Source organism: Cherax quadricarinatus, chromosome 93 (genome assembly GCF_038502225.1).
Source record: "Cherax quadricarinatus isolate ZL_2023a chromosome 93, ASM3850222v1, whole genome shotgun sequence".
NCBI classification, from domain to species: Eukaryota; Metazoa; Arthropoda; class Malacostraca; order Decapoda; family Parastacidae; genus Cherax; species Cherax quadricarinatus.
In genome coordinates, this window is record NC_091384.1 from 7,152,731 (window position 1) to 7,174,889 (window position 22,159).

At 46.8% G+C, this 22,159-nt stretch overlaps 1 protein-coding gene across 1 annotated transcript in view; it reads right to left on the minus strand.

The window, feature by feature from the left end:
- Positions 1–22,159, minus strand: part of LOC128703406 (uncharacterized) — a 51,796-nt gene that overhangs the window by 16,358 nt on the left and 13,279 nt on the right. Inside the window, exons 4-9 of the mRNA XM_070104702.1 lie at positions 7,792–8,263; positions 6,881–7,117; positions 5,025–5,204; positions 2,859–2,945; positions 1,657–1,813; positions 367–558 (exon numbers count right to left, since the gene is read on the minus strand). Of these exons, the coding sequence (XP_069960803.1) occupies positions 367–558; positions 1,657–1,813; positions 2,859–2,945; positions 5,025–5,204; positions 6,881–7,117; positions 7,792–8,263 (1,325 nt within the window). The remainder of the gene's footprint in view (positions 1–366; positions 559–1,656; positions 1,814–2,858; positions 2,946–5,024; positions 5,205–6,880; positions 7,118–7,791; positions 8,264–22,159) is intronic.

A 22,159-nucleotide genomic window follows, 5' to 3' on the forward strand; every position in this document is an offset into this window, starting at 1 on the left:
GGAGAGTTTACCTGGAGAGAGTCCCGGGGGTCAACGCCCCCGCGGCCCGGTCTGTGACCAGGCCTCCTTAGGTCAGTGTCCCAGGATGCGACCCACACCAGTCGACTAGCACCCAAGTACCCATTTTACTGATGGGGAACATAGACAACAGGTGGAAAGAAACACGTCCAATGTTTCTACTCTGGCTGGGAATCGAACCCAGGCCCTCACCGTGTGAAGCGAGAGCGTTAACCACCAGAGCCCCAGGATAATGGGAGATAATAGATTTTATTCAAGGAAGAGGAGAAACGCTCTTATTCCTTGGATGAAGAGTGCATTTACAGCAGGAAAACATCTGAAGGATTGAATCCAACAGGGTCGTCTTACCCCCAAACTCCATCCTCAGGCTCCCTCAGGACGAAGGAGAAGTTGAGGAGTCTGGCAGCCTCGTGAAGGATACGGATGTCCATAGAGTCCTTGGGACGCACCACACCGCCAGGAGCGTCTTGCGTCCTGTCGTAGTCGATGAAAGGAGGGAAGTCCATGGTGACTGCTTGGAAGACGTGCCCATTAAAGTCTCTGTAGAAGAGAAACACATTCTATAGTAACGTCAGCAAAGGAAAACACAGTCTGTCAGATATAAGGATGAGGAACAGGATGGGAGCGAGTACCGTACCTTGTGGAACAGAATTACAGTGGAGAGCTCTGTTCCACAAGGTACGGTACTCGCTCACTCCCATCCTTATTCTCATACTCATATCTGACGATACGACATTCTAGGTCAGCAATTTCACCTGCCTTGAAAGGTGCTGTTAGTGTGCAGCAATATTCCAGCCTAGATAGAACAAGTGACCTGAAGAGTGTCATCATGGGCTTGGCATCCCTAGTTTTGAAGGTTCTCATTATCCATCCTGTCATTTTTCTAGCAGCTGTGATTGATACAATGTTATGGTCTTTGAAAGTGAGATCCTCTGACATTATCACTCCCAGGTCTTTTACATTAGTTTTTCGCTCTATTGTGTGGTTGGAATTTGTTTTATACTCTGATATAGTTTTAATTTTCTATATCTGAGTAATTGAAATTTCTCGTTATTGAACTTCATATTGTTTTCTGCAGCCCACTGAAAGATTTGGTTGATGTCCGCCTGGAGCCTTGCAGTGTCTGCAATGGAAGACACTGTCATGCAAATTCGGGTGTCATCTGCAAAGGAAGACACGGTGCTGTGGCTGACATCCTTGTCTCTGTCAGATATGAGGATGAGGAACAAGATGGGAGCGAGTACTGTGCCTTGTGGAACAGAGCTTTTGACCGTAGCTGCCTCGGACTTTACTCTGTTGACGACTACTCTCCGTGTTCTGTTTGTTACGAAATTATAGATCCATCTACCAACTTTTCCTGTTATTCCTTTATCACACATTTTGTGCGCTATTACACCATGGTCACACTTGTCAAAGACTTTTGCAAAGTCTGTGTATAATACATCTGCGTTTTGTTTGTCTTCTAGAGCATCCAGGACCTTGTCATAGTGGTCCAGTAGCTGGGACAGACAGGAGCGACCTGCTCTAAACCCAAGTACCTACTTACTGCTAACACACACACACACACACACACACACACACACACACACACACACACACACACACACACACATAATTCAAGAAATCAAACACACCCACCTCAGCTGGTCGTCGAAGATGTGGGCTAGGCTCGTGTTGGCGCCCACAGTCGTGGGGGTGGGGGCGCCCACAGCCCACTTAGCCACTAGCTTCACGCCCCTGCCGCCGCCCACACAGTACGAACACCTGCGGTACACTGCCACAACATCTGTAACACCTGTAAGATTCCTGCAATAGAATTTGGGAACACCCACAGTATGTTGCTACACTATTCTATATGATAGTTACATTGTGGGAACACCCACAGTGTGTTGCTACACTATTCTATATGATAGTTACATTGTGGGAACACCCACAGTGTGTTGCTACACTATTCTATATGATAGTTACATTGTGGGAACACCCACAGTGTGTTGCTACACTATTCTATATGATAGTTACATTGTGGGAACACCCACAGTGTGTTGCTACACTATTCTATATGATAGTTACATTGTGGGAACACCCACAGTGTGCTGCTACACTATTCTATATGATAGTTACATTGTGGGAACACCCACAGTGTGCTGCTACACTATTCTATATGATAGTTACATTGTGGGAACACCCACAGTGTGTTGCTACACTATTCTATATGATAGTTACATTGTGGGAACACCCACAGTGTGCTGCTACACTATTCTATATGATAGTTACGTTGTGGGAACACCCACAGTGTGCTGCTACACTATTCTATATGATAGTTACATTGTGGGAACACCCACAGTGTGTTGCTACACTATTCTATATGATAGTTACATTGTGGGAACACCCACAGTGTGTTGCTACACTATTCTATATGATAGTTACATTGTGGGAACACCCACAGTGTGTTGCTACACTATTCTATATGATAGTTACATTGTGGGAACACCCACAGTGTGCTGCTACACTATTCTATATGATAGTTACATTGTGGGAACACCCACAGTGTGCTGCTACACTATTCTATATGATAGTTACATTGTGGGAACACCCACAGTGTGTTGCTACACTATTCTATATGATAGTTACATTGTGGGAACACCCACAGTGTGTTGCTACACTATTCTATATGATAGTTACATTGTGGGAACACCCACAGTGTTGCTACACTATTCTATATGATAGTTACATTGTGGGAACACCCACAGTGTTGCTACACTATTCTATATGATAGTTACATTGTGGGAACACATGCTAGGTATGTTACACTGCCATATTCCATCACACAGGTTAGTCACCTGCATGAAGGTACTCTGGCAGGAGGAGGAAGACGTCAGCGTTGGTAGGCAGCTCTGGGTCCAGCAGCAGATGTTCTGCGTCACTTGCTGAGGCAAGATAAATTCAACAGCTGTTTAAAAAAATACTTAAATTCTCACATAAAATAATACAATAAGACATAATACAACAATGTCAAATTCTACAACTAATTTAATATGCAAAAAATATTACAAAAAATGGCACAACTATTGCAAAAAAATACAACTGCGAAAATACAACTGCTGCAAAAATAACTACAACCTGAAGGTAATCTGGAGCCTTTTTCTTTAGTGATTATCTGATTAACCAGATTGTTGGTGCTTGCAGCATGCAGACCAACGTATGCACCACAGCCTGGCTGATCAGGAACTTGAGAAACTTATGAAGATTCCTCTTGAACATTATTATAATCAAACTAAGCGCTAAACCCACAAGGGTCTCCCTCTTGAACAGTCTTGGGCCTCTAACACTTCCTGGGTTCTCTCTCATGGCACTCCTGCTCTGCGTTGGAGGCTTTAACTCCGTCTGTCGATCCTCTTCCTTTCGTAAGGAATAATGTCAGTGTACAGATTTGGGACAGGTCCGTCCATGGTTTTACAGGTGTAAATTGTGTTGTATCTTTATCGCCTGTGTTCCAAGGAATATAATTCGAGGAACTTTAAGCATTACCAATAATTTAGGTGTTTGAATTTATATGGGCAGTGTGTGATGTATGAGCAGTGTGTGATGTATGGGCAGTGTGTGATGTATGAGCAGTGTGTGATGTATGGGCAGTGTGTGATGTATGGGCAGTGTGTGATGTATGAGCAGTGTGTGATGTATGGGCAGTGTGTGATGTATGGGCAGTGTGTGATGTATGGGCAGTGTGTGATGTATGGGCAGTGTGTGATGTATGGGCAGTGTGTGATGTATGAGCAGTGTGTGATGTATGGGCAGTGTGTGATGTATGGGCAGTGTGTGATGTATGGGCAGTGTGTGATGTATGGGCAGTGTGTGATGTATGGGCAGTGTGTGATGTATGGGTAATGTGTGATGTATGGGCAGTGTGTGATGTATGGGCAATGTGTGATGTATGGGCAGTGTGTGACGTATGGGCAGTGTGTGATGTATGGGTAATGTGTGATGTATGGGCAGTGTGTGATGTATGGGCAATGTGTGACGTATGGGCAGTGTGTGACGTATGGGCAGTGTGTGATGTATGGGTAATGTGTGACGTATGGGCAGTGTGTGACGTATGGGCAGTGTGTGTGACGTATGGGCAGTGTGTGACGTATGGGCAGTGTGTGATGTATGGGCAGTGTGTGACGTATGGGTAATGTGTGACGTATGGGCAGTGTGTGATGTATGGGTAATGTGTGATGTATGGGCAGTGTGTGATGTATGGGCAATGTGTGACGTATGGGCAGTGTGTGACGTATGGGTAATGTGTGACGTATGGGCAGTGTGTGACGTATGGGCAATGTGTGACGTATGGGCAGTGTGTGACGTATGGGCAGTGTGTGATGTATGGGTAATGTGTGACGTATGGGCAGTGTGTGATGTATGGGTAATGTGTGATGTATGGGCAGTGTGTGATGTATGGGCAGTGTGTGATGTATTTTCTATTTGTGAGACAGCAGACTTCCTTCTCTCTTTCACAATGGATCTACCCACCATGATGGGATCACAGTGTATCCCAGACAAGCAACAGTTCTTACCATGGGGCCATACCTGTGTGTCGACTGGCTGATACAGTCGTCAAAGGGCCCAGCAAGACGGAGGTGGTATCCATCACAGTCAAGAATACACAGTAAACACAGTTCCAGAAAGATCAGAGACGCAATGCCCATAAGGGACAACGTGCAACACGCTTCCCTAAGGGGCGCGTCAGTTCCCCTGTCTTCTGTGTTATTTTTACCCTATAATCTACCTTGTCCAGGATCTTTCCTTAAGTCATGGGATAAGTTAACAAATCTTTGATGGCAATATTGTCGTAGAGGTCTGAGCTCAACTCAGACCTCTACGACAGAATGTGCACTAACATGATGCACGTTCACTAACATGACGCCTGTGCACTGGCAGAGCATGTGAACTGACATGATAGAACATGTGCACATACATGATAAATCATGTGCACCGATAATACAGTGCACAAACAGAACACTCACCTCTGGTGCTGTAGGGCGCCAGGAAGAACACATAGGAAGGTGAAGCAGTGACCCAGGTGTGACCAAGTGTGTTCACGTAATGTTCAACACCTTGAGGAGCCGCCTGAAGCAGGAGCAGGAGCGCTATACACCCGCTCACCTGACCTATCTTGCTGCCAGCTGCTCCTGCCGGGATAGATATTGTTTATCCTGCTGAAGGTCTCTTTATCCAAGGCATTGGAGACACTCAGCTTCTGCCTTGCATTAAAACTGAATGCCTTCTATAATTCATGAGAGTTATATGACGGGTTTAGCGCTCCACAGGAAGATAGTAAATTTATGAGTCGTGAAAAAATTAAACGATTTCATTGACGTGTGTTTGTGTGTGTGTGTGTGTGTGTGTGTGTGTGTGTGTGTGTGTGTGTGTGTGTGTACTCACCTATTTGTGATTGCAGGGGTCGAGTCACAGCTCCTGTCCCGCCTCTTCGTTAGTCGCTACTAGGTCCACTCTCTCCCTGCTCCATGAGCTTTATCATACATCTTAAAGCTATGTATGGATCCTGCCTCCACTACATCACTCTCCAGATTGTTCCACTTCCCGACAAATCTGTTACTGAAGAAATACTTCCTAACATCCCTGTGATTCATCTGAGTCTTCAGTTTCCAACTGTGACCCCTTGTTTCTGTGTCCCATCTCTGGAACATTCTGTCTCTGTCCACCTTGTCAATTCCTCCCACTATTTTAGATGTTGCTATCATGTCCTCCCCCTATCTCTCCTGTCCTCCATTATCGTCAGGTGGATTTCCCTTAACCTCTCCTCGTAGGACATAACTCTTAACTCCGGGACTAGTCTTGTTGCAAACCTTTGCACTTTCTCTAATTTTTTGATGTGCTTGACCAGGTGTTGGTTCCATACTGGTGCTGCATACTCTAATATGAACCCCATATGCTGCAGCAGTTATTTGGCTGATGTGCGCCTCAAGAGATGTACTCGGTATTATACTTACTCCAAGATCCTTTTCTTTGGGTGAGGTTTGCAGTCTTTGGCTCCATAACCTGTACTCTGTGGTCTTCTTTGCCCTTCCCCAATCTTCATGGCTTTGCGCTGGTGGGGTTAAACTCCAGGAGCCAGTGCCTGGACCAGACCTGCAGTCTGTCCAGATTTCTTTGTGGTCCTTCCTGATTCTCATCCGACTGAATTCTTCACATTAGCTTCACATCGTCTGCAGACAGAAATATATCTGAATCTATCCCTTCCATCATGTCACTCACATATACCAGAAACAGCATTGGTCCTAGGACTGACCCCTGTGGAACCCCGCTCGTCACAAGCGCCCACTCTGATACCTCGCCAAGTACCATGACCCGTTGTTTCCCTCCTGTCAGTTATTCTCTGATCCACTGCAGTGCCTTTCCTGTTATTCTTTCCTGCTCCTCTAGTGTTGCACTAATCTCTTGTGTGGGACTGTGCGGAAAGCCTTTTTACAGACCAAGGAAATGCAAATTACCCACCCTCTCTCTCTCTCTTTTCTTACTTCTGTCATGTTGTAAAAGTGCAGTAGGCCTATCAAACAAGATTTCCCTTTACTGAAACCGCGCTGGTTATCGTTTATAAGCTCATTCCTCTTCAGGTACTCCACTACTCTCCTCTTGATAATCTTCTCCATGACTGTATAATATACATGTAAGTGACATTGGTCTGTAATTTAGTGCTGCCTGTCTATTCCCTTTTTCTAAAAATTGGGACTACATTTGCTGTCTTTTCAGGTAGTTGTCCTGTTTCTATAGATGTGTTGAAGAGTGTTGTTAGTGGCAGACACAGCGCCTTTGCTCCCTCTCTCAAGACCTACGGAGATTTGTTGTCCTGTTGCACTACCTATGTGGTGAGACCGGACAACATCTAGGTCACTCAGCAGCCTCTTCACCTCTTCCTCTGCTGTGTGTATTGTGTCCAGCACTTGCTGGTGTACCCCACCATTCCGGCTTTCTAGAGTCATTTCTGTCTCCACTGAAAATACTTCCTTAAATCTTGTGTTGAGCTCTTCAAATGCTTCTCTGTCGTTTCTAGTGATCTTCCCTCCTTCCTTCCTCAGCCTGAATATCTGGTCCTTGACTGCTGAGTTTGGAATCGATGCTATATCATTTTCATATTTCTTGCTGGGCCTCCCTCCTTATCTTTGCATATTCGTTTCTGGCTCTTCGACTAATCTCCTTATTTTCCATTCTCTAGGGCACTTAATTTTGGCCTTTCTGCGCCTTAGGCTGAACTAAGGACTCGTTATGGTCTTCTCATTGTTTCTGTTGCCCTTGGGTACGAGCCTCTCCTCTGCCTCCTGGCATTTTGTTGTCGCATATTCCATCATTTCAATTACTGATTTTCCTACCAGTTCTCTTTCCCACTGAACCTCATGCAAGAATCTTCTCGTGCCTGTGTAGACCCCCCTGTTGGAGTTTGATTTCTCCCATGTGTGTGTGTGTGTGTGTGTGTGTGTGTGTGTGTGTGTGTGTGTGTGTGTGTGTGTGTGTATACTCACTGTGCGCATCTAATTGTGGTTGCAGGGGTCGATTCATAGCTCCTGGCCTGCCTCTTCACTGGTTCCTACTAGGTCCGGAATCTCCCTGCTCCACGAGCTTTATCATACCTGTTCTTATAGCTATGTATGGATCCTGCCTCCACTACATCACTCTCCAGACTATTCCACTTCCTGACAACTCTATGACTGAAGAAATACTTCCTGCGAGTGTGTGTATGTGTGTGTGTGTCACACACACCTTTGCTTAACTCACCTGCCGAGTCGTTCGACAGGACTGTTGGTGCTAGCACCATCCACGGCACCATAACTTCACTCAGCTTGCTCAAGAGCACCCTCATGCCTGGTGTATCCCTGGCACTTAGTACCAGCAGGCACTGCCGCAAGTGCCAGCCAGCTACCTCAGCCATAGCTTGATTGATAGACTCCAAACCTCTTGGGAGAGAGACTCCTAGCTGCGACTTGCTAGGCATTAACCTCTGATTTGGCCTAGCTCTTGGTCCTAGTGGAGTGGTTCCTAGCAGATCCTGGGCGGCTCCTTCAACCTTCAGTGTGCTAGTCACTGCAGAGCTAGTCACTGCAGAAGCGCTGCAGACATCAGCTAGTATCAACACTGCCACAGACAGACAGATTAACACCGCTGTCATGCTGACAGCGCTGCTAGAACGCATCCAGAAGGCGGTGAATCCGTGTGGGTGAGCACAGGGAGTGAAGGCTCGATCCTCCGTCTAGTAACAGCGGTTTCTTCAACAAATATTGCTGGAATTTCTCCGGGCCTTCGTCTTATAAATGCTCCACTAATCCCATGACATTTAGAGCCCAAACTCTACACTTGCGCACTCTGGGCTCACTCTGGGCTCACTCTGGGCTCACTCTTAAATCATTGTTCTTTGGGATTACTTGTGGTTCTGTGGTAACTCATCTCAGGTGACAATCCGAGGACCCGGGTGCGATCCTGGGACAGGTGCATGTCTCCTAACACCTTCTGCCCTTGGTCACCTGGCAATAAGTAGGTACCTGGGTATTAGGAGACTGTTGTGGGTCGCATCCTGGGGAAGAAGACGTAAGGATGGCAAAGGAGATACCTAACCCACCAGGTTATTATGGCTGACTAACCCACTACCTGGAGGTTATTCCGGGGATCAACACCCCCACGGCCCGGTTCATGACCAGGCCTCGTGGTTTCAGGACCTGATCAACCAGTCTGTTACTGCTGGCAGCGCGTAAACCAACGTACGAATCACAGCCTGCCTGGTCCGGTACTGATTTAAGGTGCCTGTCCAACTCCCTCTTGAAGACAGTCGGGGGTCTATTGGTAATCCCCCTTATGTATACTGGGAGGCCATTGAACAGTCTTGGGCCCCTGACACTGTGTCGTCTCTCAGTGTACTCGTGGCACCCCTGCTTTTTATTGGTGGGATGTTGCATCTCCTGCCGAGTCTGTTCCTTTCACAGGGAGTGATTTTCTAGTGCAGATTTGGGACTAATTCCTCTAGGATTTTCCAGGAGCAAATTACAATCTATCTTTCTCGCCTGCAGAAGGAGTAATCCAGTGTGATGTAACCCATAGCAACTGTACATTAATCCCTTTTTTCCTGGATTTTTGAGTATCTGTACCAGGCCTCTCAAATAAGCATGTTGTTAGAATTATTATGTGATTATGTGATTACCTTCTGTGATGACATCGACTCAGTAATGATGATAGAGTCAAGTTCAGTGTCACTAGTTAACCTTAGCGCCATTAGGATGGCAAATAATTTAGTTTGCAGTGTAGACGCCCAGTTGTTAATTCTTATGTCTAACTCAACAAAGTTGCTGTCGTTCTTAACTAGGCAGATGTAGCCCTGCCAGTAGAACTAGGGAGGTAACAAGAGCAGATGTAGCCCTGCCAGTAGAACTAGGGAGGTAACAAGAGCAGATATAGCCCTGTCAGTAGAACTAGGGAGGTAACAAGAGCAGATGTAGCCCTGCCAGTAGAACTAGAGAGGTAACAAGAGCAGATATAGACCTGCCAGTAGAACTAGTGAGGTAACAAGAGCAGATGTAGCCCTGCCAGTAGAACTAGAGAGGTAACAAGAGCAGATGTAGCCCTGCCAGTAGAACTAGAGAGGTAACAAGAGCAGATGTAGCCCTGCCAGTAGAACTAGGGAGGTAACAAGAGCAGATGTAGCCCTGCCAGTAGAACTAGGGAAGTAACAAGAGCAGATGTAGCCCTGCCAGTAGAACTAGGGAGGTAACAAGAGCAGATGTAGCCCTGCCAGTAGAACTAGGGAGGTAACAAGAGCAGATGTAGCCCTGCCAGTAGAACTAGGGAGGTAACAAGAGCAGATGTAGCCCTGCCAGTAGAACTAGGGAGGTAACAAGAGCAGATGTAGCCCTGCCAATAGAACTAGGGAGGTAACAAGAGCAGATGTATCCCTGTCAGTAGAACTAGGGAGGTAACAAGAGCAGATGTATCCCTGTCAGTAGAACTAGGGAGGTAACAAGAGCAGATGTAGCCCTGTCAGTAGAACTAGGGAGGTAACAAGAGCAGATGTAGCCCTGCCAGTAGAACTAGGGAGGTAACAAGAGCAGATGTATCCCTGTCAGTAGAACTAGGGAGGTAACAAGAGCAGATGTAGCCCTGCCAGTAGAACTAGAGAGGTAACAAGAGCAGATGTAGCCCTGTCAGTAGAACTAGGGAGGTAACAAGAGCAGATGTATCCCTGTCAGTAGAACTAGGGAGGTAACAAGAGCAGATGTAGCCCTGTCAGTAGAACTAGGGAGGTAACAAGAGCAGATGTAGCCCTGCCAGTAGAACTAGGGAGGTAACAAGAGCAGATGTATCCCTGTCAGTAGAACTAGGGAGGTAACAAGAGCAGATGTAGCCCTGCCAGTAGAACTAGAGAGGTAACAAGAGCAGATGTAGCCCTGCCAGTAGAACTAGTGAGGTAACAAGAGCAGATGTAGCCCTGCCAGTAGAACTAGTGAGGTAACAAGAGCAGATGTAGCCCTGCCAGTAGAACTAGGGAGGTAACAAGAGCAGATGTAGCCCTGCCAGTAGAACTATGGAAGTAACAAGAGCAGATGTAGCCCTGCCAGTAGAACTAGTGAGGTAACAAGAGCAGATGTAGCCCTGCCAGTAGAACTAGTGAGGTAACAAGAGCAGATGTAGCCCTGCCAGTAGAACTAGTGAGGTAACAAGAGCAGATGTAGCCCTGCCAGTAGAACTAGAGAGGTAACAAGAGCAGATGTAGCCCTGCCAGTAGAACTAGTGAGGTAACAAGAGCAGATGTAGCCCTGCCAGTAGAACTAGAGAGGTAACAAGAGCAGATGTAGCCCTGCCAGTAGAACTAGTGAGGTAACAAGAGCAGATGTAGCCCTGCCAGTAGAACTAGGGAGGTAACAAGAGCAGATGTAGCCCTGCCAGTAGAACTAGGGAGGTAACAAAAGCAGATGTAGCCCTGCCAGTAGAACTAGAGAGGTAACAAGAGCAGATGTAGCCCTGCCAGTAGAACTAGTGAGGTAACAAGAGCAGATGTAGCCCTGCCAGTAGAACTAGGGAGGTAACAAGAGCAGATGTAGCCCTGCCAGTAGAACTAGTGAGGTAACAAGAGCAGATGTAGCCCTGCCAGTAGAACTAGTGAGGTAACAAGAGCAGATGTAGCCCTGCCAGTAGAACTAGAGAGGTAACAAGAGCAGATGTAGCCCTGCCAATAGAACTAGTGAGGTAACAAGAGCAGATGTAGCCCTGCCAGTAGAACTAGGGAGGTAACAAGAGCAGATGTAGCCCTGCCAGTAGAACTAGTGAGGTAACAAGAGCAGATGTAGCCCTGCCAGTAGAACTAGTGAGGTAACAAGAGCAGATGTAGCCCTGCCAGTAGAACTAGGGAGATAACAAGAGCAGATGTAGCCCTGCCAGTAGAACTAGTGAGGTAACAAGAGCAGATGTAGCCCTGCCAGTAGAACTAGTGAGGTAACAAGAGCAGATGTAGCCCTGCCAGTAGAACTAGAGAGGTAACAAGAGCAGATGTAGCCCTGCCAGTAGAACTAGTGAGGTAACAAGAGCAGATGTAGCCCTGCCAGTAGAACTAGTGAGGTAACAAGAGCAGATGTAGCCCTGCCAGTAGAACTAGTGAGGTAACAAGAGCAGATGTAGCCCTGTCAGTAGAACTAGTGAGGTAACAAGAGCAGGTGTAGCCCTGCCAGTAGAACTAGAGAGGTAACAAGAGCAGATGTAGCCCTGCCAGTAGAACTAGAGAGATAACAAGAGCAGATGTAGCCCTGCCAGTAGAACTAGAGAGGTAACAAGAGCAGATGTAGCTCTGCCAGTAGAACTAGAGAGGTAACAAGAGCAGATGTAGCTCTGCCAGTAGAACTAGTGAGGTAACAAGAGCAGATGTAGCCCTGCCAGTAGAACTAGAGAGGTAACAAGAGCAGATGTAGCTCTGCCAGTAGAACTAGTGAGGTAACAAGAGCAGATGTAGCCCTGCCAGTAGAACTAGGGAGGTAACAAGAGCAGATGTAGCTCTGCCAGTAGAACTAGTGAGGTAACAAGAGCAGATGTAGCCTTGCCAGTATAACTAGAGAGGTAACAAGAGCAGATGTAGCCCTGCCAGTAGAACTAGTGAGGTAACAAGAGCAAATGTAGCCTTGCCAGTATAACTAGAGAGGTAACAAGAGCAGATGTAGCCCTGCCAGTAGAACTAGGGAGGTAACAAGAGCAGATGTAGCTCTGCCAGTAGAACTAGAGAGGTAACAAGAGCAGATGTAGCCTTGCCAGTATAACTAGAGAGGTAACAAGAGCAGATGTAGCTCTGCCAGTAGAACTAGAGAGGTAACAAGAGCAGATGTAGCTCTGCCAGTAGAACTAGAGAGGTAACAAGAGCAGATGTAGCCTTGCCAGTATAACTAGAGAGGTAACAAGAGCAGATGTAGCCCTGCCAGTAGAACTAGGGAGGTAACAAGAGCAGATATAGCCCTGCCAGTAGAACTAGGGAGGTAACAAGAGCAGATGTAGCCCTGCCAGTAGAACTAGAGAGGTAACAAGAGCAGATGTAGCCCTGCCAGTAGAACTAGAGAGGTAACAAGAGCAGATGTAGCCCTGCCAGTAGAACTAGGGAGGTAACAAGAGCAGATATAGCCCTGCCAGTAGAACTAGGGAGGTAACAAGAGCAGATGTAGCCCTGCCAGTAGAACTAGTGAGGTAACAAGAGCAGATGTAGCCCTGTCAGTAGAACTAGAGAGGTAACAAGAGCAGATGTAGCCCTGCCAGTAGAACTAGAGAGGTAACAAGAGCAGATGTAGCCCTGCCAGTAGAACTAGTGAGGTAACAAGAGCAGATGTAGCTCTGCCAGTAGAACTAGAGAGGTAACAAGAGCAGATGTAGCCCTGCCAGTAGAACTAGAGAGGTAACAAGAGCAGATGTAGCCCTGCCAGTAGAACTAGGGAGGTAACAAGAGCAGATGTAGCCCTGCCAGTAGAACTAGGGAGGTAACAAGAGCAGATATAGCCCTGCCAGTAGAACTAGGGAGGTAACAAGAGCAGATGTAGCCCTGCCAGTAGAACTAGTGAGGTAACAAGAGCAGATGTAGCCCTGCCAGTAGAACTAGAGAGGTAACAAGAGCAGATGTAGCCCTGCCAGTAGAACTAGAGAGGTAACAAGAGCAGATGTAGCCCTGCCAGTAGAACTAGAGAGGTAACAAGAGCAGATGTAGCCCTGCCAGTAGAACTAGGGAGGTAACAAGAGCAGATATAGCCCTGCCAGTAGAACTAGGGAGGTAACAAGAGCAGATGTAGCCCTGCCAGTAGAACTAGTGAGGTAACAAGAGCAGATGTAGCCCTGCCAGTAGAACTAGAGAGGTAACAAGAGCAGATGTAGCCCTGCCAGTAGAACTAGAGAGGTAACAAGAGCAGATGTAGCCCTGCCAGTAGAACTAGAGAGGTAACAAGAGCAGATGTAGCCCTGCCAGTAGACTCCTGCTTAGATCCATCACTGTATATAACTCGTGATAAAATATAACTACCAGATAGACGAGAAATGTCTCCTTAAGCAGTTGGTTTTACTAGTGATTTAAGGACGAGATTACCAGTGAACTTCTTGGGAGAGTCGCAGGTAGAAAAATACAGGTAGACTACAAGTATTCAATGGGTAAACTAACAAGTATACTGGAGGTAGACTGAAGGTATACTACAGGTATTCTTCATGTTAACTAAAAGCGGACTGTAAGTCCACTGAAGGTAGATTACATGTGTGCTATAGGTAGACTACAAGTAGAATACAGGGAGACTACATATAGAGTACCAGTAGACTACAGGTGAAACACAGGTAGACTGCAGCAAGATAACAGGGAGATACCTGGTAGATTACAGGTAGATTACTGCTAAAATAGAAGTAAACTAAGGGTAGACTTCCAGTAGACCTCAGGTAGACTCCAGCTAGACCACATATAATACAGGTAGACTACTTGTACACTACTACACGTAGACTATAGGTCGATTGCAGGTAAACTACAGGTGTACTACAGGTAGACTACAGGTATCTTATAATTAGACTACAGGTATACTACAGGTATACTGCAGGTAGACTACAGGTAGACTATAGGCAAATTGGTATACTACAGATAGATTACAGGCAAACAGGTATTCTACAGGTATACTACAGGCAAACAGGTATACTACAGGTATACTACAGGTATACTACAGCAAAAAGAGATCACTCGCTGACGCATTATATAAATAATAATTATGGGGAGCGCTAAACCCGTAGGATCACTCCCTGACACAGCGGTCCTGGGAACGCACCAACCTTCCCCCAGCTGAAGGGTGTCAGCTGACGCGCGTCATCAGCTGACGCTGTCAGCTGATTATCTACCCACCTCAATACTCTATATTATAATTGACCCTGTCAATTTTTGAAAAGACTTTGATAGTGCTGAACGAAATTAAATCTTTAATTGGAAGATAATCAGATAACTGAAGGTTTTCCGTCTTCCGCCAGCGGTAGATTTGTTGAAATTGGAAAGTGAAATTGGGAGACCTTAGCTGTGGATTGAATGGACGGATAGAAGACCCTATTTAGAGGACGAGGAAGACCTGAGTTGTGGATTTAGTGGATTCCGTGGCCTGGCTGGCAAAGCTTTCGCTTCACACACGGAGGGCCCGGGTTCGATTCCCGGCGGGGTAGAAACATTTCGACGCGTTTCCTTACACCTGTTGTCCTGTTCACCTAGCAGTCAGTAGGTACCTGGGTGTTAGTCGACTGGTGACAGAAAGCCCCATTTAGAAGACGGAGAATCGAGCCTAAATCAATCCTCAGGTCTAAGAAAACAAGCCCTCCCCAGGATGCGACCCACAACAGACGCCTAACATCCAGTTACCTACTGACAACTAGGTGAACAGGGACATCAGGTGTAACGTGACTAAGACCCAGGTAACTACTTCCAGGTGAACAAGGAGTAAGGTGACCAGCACCAAGGTATCTACTTACTGCTAGGTGAACAGGTGAAACAAGTGTAAGGCGACTAACACCCAGGTTCCTACTTACTGCAAAGTGAACAGGGACAGCAGGTGCAAGGTGACCAACAGCCAGGTACCTAATTACTGCTAGGTGAAAAGGGGCAGCAGGTATAAAGTGACATGTCTGTATGGTAGTGATGGTAGCAGTGTATGGTAGTGACAGTGTATGGTAGTGACAGTGATGGTAGCAGTGTATGGTAGTGACAGTGATGGTAGCAGTGTATGGTAGTGACAGTGATGGTAGCAGTGTATGGTAGTGAGAGTGATGGTAGCAGTGTATGGTAGTGACAGTGATGGTAGCAGTGTATGGTAGTGACAGTGATGGTAGCAGTGTATGGTAGTGACAGTGATGGTAGCAGTGTATGGTAGTGAGAGTGATGGTAGCAGTGTATGGTAGTGACAGTGATGGTAGCAGTGTATGGTAGTGAAGTGATGGTAGCAGTGTATGGTAGTGACAGTGATGGTAGCAGTGTATGGCAGTGACAGTGATGGTAGCAGTGTATGGTAGTGACAGTGATGGTAGCAGTGTATGGTAGTGACAGTGATGGTAGCAGTGTATGGTAGTGACAGTGATGGTAGCAGTGTATGGTAGTGACAGTGATGGTAGCAGTGTATGGTAGTGACAGTGATGGTAGCAGTGTATGGTAGTGAGAGTGATGGTAGCAGTGTATGGTAGTGACAGTGATGGTAGCAGTGTATGGTAGTGACAGTGATGGTAGCAGTGTATGGTAGTGACACTGATGGTAGCAGTGTATGGTAGTGACAGTGATGGTAGCAGTGTATGGTAGTGACAGTGATGGTAGCAGTGTATGGTAGTGACACTGATGGCAGCAGTGTATGGTAGTGACAGTGATGGTAGCAGTGTATGGTAGTGACAGTGATGGTAGCAGTGTATGGTAGAGTGATGGTAGCAGTGTATGGTAGTGACACTGATGGTAGCAGTGCATGGTAGTGAGAGTGATGGTAGCAGTGTATGGTAGTGACAGTGATGGTAGCAGTCTATGGTAGTGACAGTGATGGTAGCAGTGTATGGTAGTGACAGTGATGGAAGCAGCGTATGGTAGTGACAGTGATGTAGCAGTGTATGGTAGTGACACTGATGGTAGCAGTGCATGGTAGTGACACTGATGGTAGCAGTGTATGGTAGTGACAGTGATGGTAGCAGTGTATGGTAGTGACAGTGATGGTAGCAGTGTATGGTAGTGACACTGATGGTAGCAGTGTATGGTAGTGACAGTGATGGTAGCAGTGTATGGTAGTGACAGTGATGGTAGCAGTGTATGGTAGTGACAGTGATGGTAGCAGTGTATGGTAGTGACAGTGATGGTAGCAGTGTATGGTAGTGACAGTGATGGTAGCAGTGTATGGTAGTGACAGTGATGGTAGCAGTGTATGGTAGTGACAGTGATGGTAGCAGTGTATGGTAGTGACACTGATGGTAGCAGTGTATGGTAGTGACAGTGATGGTAGCAGTGTATGGTAGTGACAGTGATGGTAGCAGTGTATGGTAGTGACAGTGATGGTAGCAGTGTATGGTAGTGACACTGATGGTAGCAGTGTATGGTAGTGACACTGATGGTAGCAGTGTATGGTAGTGACAGTGATGGTAGCAGTGTATGGTAGTGACAGTGATGGTAGCAGTGTATGGTAGTGACACTGATGGTAGCAGTGTATGGTAGTGACACTGATGGTAGCAGTGTATGGTAGTGACACTGATGGTAGCAGTGATGGTAGCAGTGTATGGTAGTGACACTGATGATGGTAGCAGTGTATGGTAGTGACACTGATGGTAGCAGTGTATGGTAGTGACACTGATGGTAGCAGTGTATGGTAGTGACAGTGATGGTAGCAGTGTATGGTAGTGACAGTGATGGTAGCAGTGGTATGGTGGTAGTGATGGTAGTGACACTGATGGTAGCAGTGTATGGTAGTGATGGTAGCAGTGTATAGTAGTGACAGTGATGGTTGCAGTGTATGGTAGTGACAGTGATGGTAGCAGCGTATGGTAGTGACAGTGATGGTAGCAGCGTATGGTAATGACAGTGATGGTAGCAGTGTATGGTAGTGACAGTGATGGTAGCAGTGTATGGTAGTGACAGTGATGGTAGCAGTGTATGGTAGTGACAGTGATGGTAGCAGTGTATGGTAGTGAGAGTGAAGGTAGCAGTGTATGGTCGTGACAGTGATGGTAGCAGTCTATGGTAGTGACAGTGATGGTAGCAGTGTATGGTAGTGACAGTGATAGTAGCAGCGTATGGTAGTGACAGTGATGTAGCAGTGTATGGTAGTGACAGTGATGGTAGCAGTGCATGGTAGTGACACTGATGGTAGCAGTGTATGGTAGTGACAGTGATGGTAGCAGTGTATGGTAGTGACAGTGATGGTAGCAGTGTATGGTAGTGACAGTGATGGTAGCAGTGTATGGTAGTGACAGTGATGGTAGCAGTGTATGGTAGTAGTGACAGTGTATGGTAGTGACAGTGATGGTAGCAGTGTATGGTAGTGACACTGGTAGCAGTGTATGGTAGTGACAGTGATGGTAGCAGTGTATGGTAGTGACAGTGATGGTAGCAGTGTATGGTAGTGACACTGATGGTAGCAGTGTATGGTAGTGACAGTGATGGTAGCAGTGTATGGTAGTGACAGTGATGGTAGCAGTGTATGGTAGTGACAGTGATGGTAGCAGTGTATGGTAGTGACAGTGATGGTAGCAGTGTATGGTAGTGACAGTGATGGTAGCAGTGTATGGTAGTGACAGTGATGGTAGCAGTGTATGGTAGTGACACTGATGGTAGCAGTGTATGGTAGTGACAGTGATGGTAGCAGTGTATGGTAGTGACAGTGATGGTAGCAGTGTATGGTAGTGACAGTGATGGTAGCAGTGTATGGTAGTGACAGTGATGGTAGCAGTGTATGGTAGTGACAGTGATGGTAGCAGTGTATGGTAGTGACAGTGATGGTAGCAGTGTATGGTAGTGACAGTGATGGTAGCAGTGTATGGTAGTGACAGTGATGGTAGCAGTGTATGGTAGTGACAGTGATGGTAGCAGTGTATGGTAGTGACAGTGATGGTAGCAGTGTATGGTAGTGACAGTGATGGTAGCAGTGTATGGTAGTGACAGTGATGGTAGCAGTGTATGGTAGTGACAGTGATGGTAGCAGTGTATGGTAGTGACAGTGATGGTAGCAGTGTATGGTAGTGACAGTGATGGTAGCAGTGTATGGTAGTGACAGTGATGGTAGCAGTGTATGGTAGTGACAGTGATGGTAGCAGTGTATGGTAGTGACAGTGATGGTAGCAGTGTATGGTAGTGACAGTGATGGTAGCAGTGTATGGTAGTGACAGTGATGGTAGCAGTGTATGGTAGTGACAGTGATGGTAGCAGTGTATGGTAGTGACAGTGATGGTAGCAGTGTATGGTAGTGACAGTGATGGTAGCAGTGTATGGTAGTGACAGTGATGGTAGCAGTGTATGGTAGTGACAGTGATGGTAGCAGTGAGTGGTAGTGACAGTGATGGTAGCAGTGTATGGTAGTGACAGTGATGGTAGCAGTGTATGGTAGTGACAGTGATGGTAGCAGTGTATGGTAGTGACAGTGATGGTAGCAGTGTATGGTAGTGACAGTGATGGTAGCAGTGTATGGTAGTGACAGTGATGGTAGCAGTGTATGGTAGTGACAGTGATGGTAGCAGTGTATGGTAGTGACAGTGATGGTAGCAGTGTATGGTAGTGACAGTGATGGTAGCAGTGTATGGTAGTGACAGTGATGGTAGCAGTGTATGGTAGTGACAGTGATGGTAGCAGTGTATGGTAGTGACAGTGATGGTAGCAGTGTATGGTAGTGACAGTGATGGTAGCAGTGTATGGTAGTGACAGTGATGGTAGCAGTGTATGGTAGTGACAGTGATGGTAGCAGTGTATGGTAGTGACAGTGATGGTAGCAGTGTATGGTAGTGACAGTGATGGTAGCAGCGTATGGTAGTGACAGTGAGCAGTGCATGGTAGTGACACTGATGGTAGCAGTGTATGGTAGTGACAGTGATGGTAGCAGTGTATGGTAGTGACAGTGATGGTAGCAGTGTATGGTAGTGACAGTGATGGTAGCAGTGTATGGTAGTGACAGTGATGGTAGCAGTGTATGGTAGTGACAGTGATGGTAGCAGTGTATGGTAGTGACAGTGATGGTAGCAGTGTATGGTAGTGACAGTGATGGTAGCAGTGTATGGTAGTGACAGTGATGGTAGCAGTGTATGGTAGTGACAGTGATGGTAGCAGTGTATGGTAGTGACAGTGATGGTAGCAGTGTATGGTAGTGACAGTGATGGTAGCAGTGTATGGTAGTGACAGTGATGGTAGCAGTGTATGGTAGTGACAGTGATGGTAGCAGTGTATGGTAGTGACAGTGATGGTAGCAGTGTATGGTAGTGACAGTGTATGGTAGTGATGGTAGCAGTGTATGGTAGTGACAGTGTATGGTAGTGACAGTGATGGTAGCAGTGTATGGTAGTGACAGTGATGGTAGCAGTGTATGGTAGTGACAGTGATGGTAGCAGTGTATGGTAGTGACAGTGATGGTAGCAGTGTATGGTAGTGACAGTGATGGTAGCAGTGTATGGTAGTGACAGTGATGGTAGCAGTGTAGTAGTGTATGGTAGTGACAGTGATGGTAGCAGTGTATGGTAGTGACAGTGATGGTAGCAGTGTATGGTAGTGACAGTGATGGTAGCAGTGTATGGTAGTGACAGTGATGGTAGCAGTGTATGGTAGTGACAGTGATGGTAGCAGTGTATGGTAGTGACAGTGATGGTAGCAGTGTATGGTAGTGACAGTGATGGTAGCAGTGTATGGTAGTGACACTGATGGTAGCAGTGTATGGTAGTGACAGTGATGGTAGCAGTGTACGGTAGTGACAGTGATGGTAGCAGTGTATGGTAGTGACAGTGATGGTAGCAGTGTATGGTAGTGACAGTGATGGTAGCAGTGTATGGTAGTGACAGTGATGGTAGCAGTATATGGTAGTGACAGTGATTGTAGCAGTATATGGTAGTGACAGTGATGGTAGCAGTGTATGGTAGTGACAGTGATGGTAGCAGTGAGTGGTAGTGACAGTGATGGTAGCAGTGTATGGTAGTGACAGTGATGGTAGCAGTGTATGGTAGTGACAGTGATGGTAGCAGTGTATGGTAGTGACAGTGATGGTAGCAGTGTATGGTAGTGACAGTGATGGTAGCAGTGTATGGTAGTGACAGTGATGGTAGCAGTGTATGGTAGTGACAGTGATGGTAGCAGTGTATGGTAGTGACACTGATGGTAGCAGTGTATGGTAGTGACAGTGATGGTAGCAGTGTATGGTAGTGACACTGATGGTAGCAGTGTATGGTAGTGACAGTGATGGTAGCAGTGTATGGTAGTGACAGTGATGGTAGCAGTGTATGGTAGTGACAGTGATGGTAGCAGCAGCAGGCAACCATTATGTATATCATTATGATATTCATGGGGAAACGGTAAATCCTCAGGGGTCGCCGCCCCCTCAACCCCCCTTCACACAATATTTACATTCCATCTTCTGGAAAAATTTAGTTCAACTCCTCATGAATATTATCTGACGTAGCCACTCAGTGTGCATGACAGTGACGTTACCACTCAGTGTGCATGACAGTGACGTAGCCACTCAGTGTGCATGACAGTGACGTTACCACTCAGTGTGCATGACAGTGACGTTACCACTCAGTGTGCATGACAGTGACGTAGCCACTCAGTGTGCATGACAGTGACGTTACCACTCAGTGTGCATGACAGTGACGTTACCACTCAGTGTGCATGACAGTGACGTTACCACTCAGTGTGCATGACAGTGACGTAGCCACTCAGTGTGCATGGCAGTGACGTTACCACTCAGTGTGCATGACAGTGACGTAGCCACTCAGTGTGCATGACAGTGACGTTACCACTCAGTGTGCATGACAGTGACGTTACCACTCAGTGTGCATGACAGTGACGTTACCACTCAGTGTGCATGACAGTGACGTTACCACTCAGTGTGCATGACAGTGACGTTACCACTCAGTGTGCATGACAGTGACGTTACCACTCAGTGTGCATGACAGTGACGTTACCACTCAGTGTGCATGACAGTGACGTTACCACTCAGTGTGCATGACAGTGATGTTACCACTCAGTGTGCATGACAGTGACGTTACCACTCAGTGTGCATGACAGTGACGTAGCCACTCAGTGTGCATGACAGTGACGTTACCACTCAGTGTGCATGACAGTGACGTTACCACTCAGTGTGCATGACAGTAACGTAGCTACTCAGTGTGCATGACAGTGACGTTACCACTCAGTGTGCATGACAGTGATGTTACCACTCAGTGTGCATGACAGTGACGTAGCCACTCAGTGTGCATGACAGTGACGTAGCCACTCAGTGTGCATGACAGTGACGTTACTACTCAGTGTGCATGACAGTGACGTTACCACTCAGTGTGCATGACAGTGACGTTACCACTCAGTGTGCATGACAGTGACGTTACCACTCAGTGTGCATGACAATGACGTTACCACTCAGTGTGCATGACAGTGACGTTACCACTCAGTGTGCATGACAGTGACGTAGCCACTCAGTGTGCGTGGCAGTGACGTTACCACTCAGTGTGCATGACAGTGACGTTACCACTCAGTGTGCATGACAGTGACGTAGCCACTCAGTGTGCATGACAGTGACGTTACCACTCAGTGTGCATGACAGTGATGTTACCACTCAGTGTGCATGACAGTGACGTAGCCACTCAGTGTGCATGACAGTGACGTTACCACTCAGTGTGCATGGCAGTGACGTTACCACTCAGTGTGCATGACAGTGACGTTACCACTCAGTGTGCATGACAGTGACGTTGCCACTCAGTGTGCATGGCAGTGACGTTACCACTCAGTGTGCATGGCAGTGACGTTACCACTCAGTGTGCATGGCAGTGACGTTACCACTCAGTGTGCATGACAGTGACGTTGATGGGTAGACGTCAGGATGTACACGTTTATAGAGTGGCAACAGATATATCTTAGTTGTAGCTACAGTTAGAGTAAGAGGTAGATGGAACTAAGGGAGGAGCAAGTTCGGGTGAG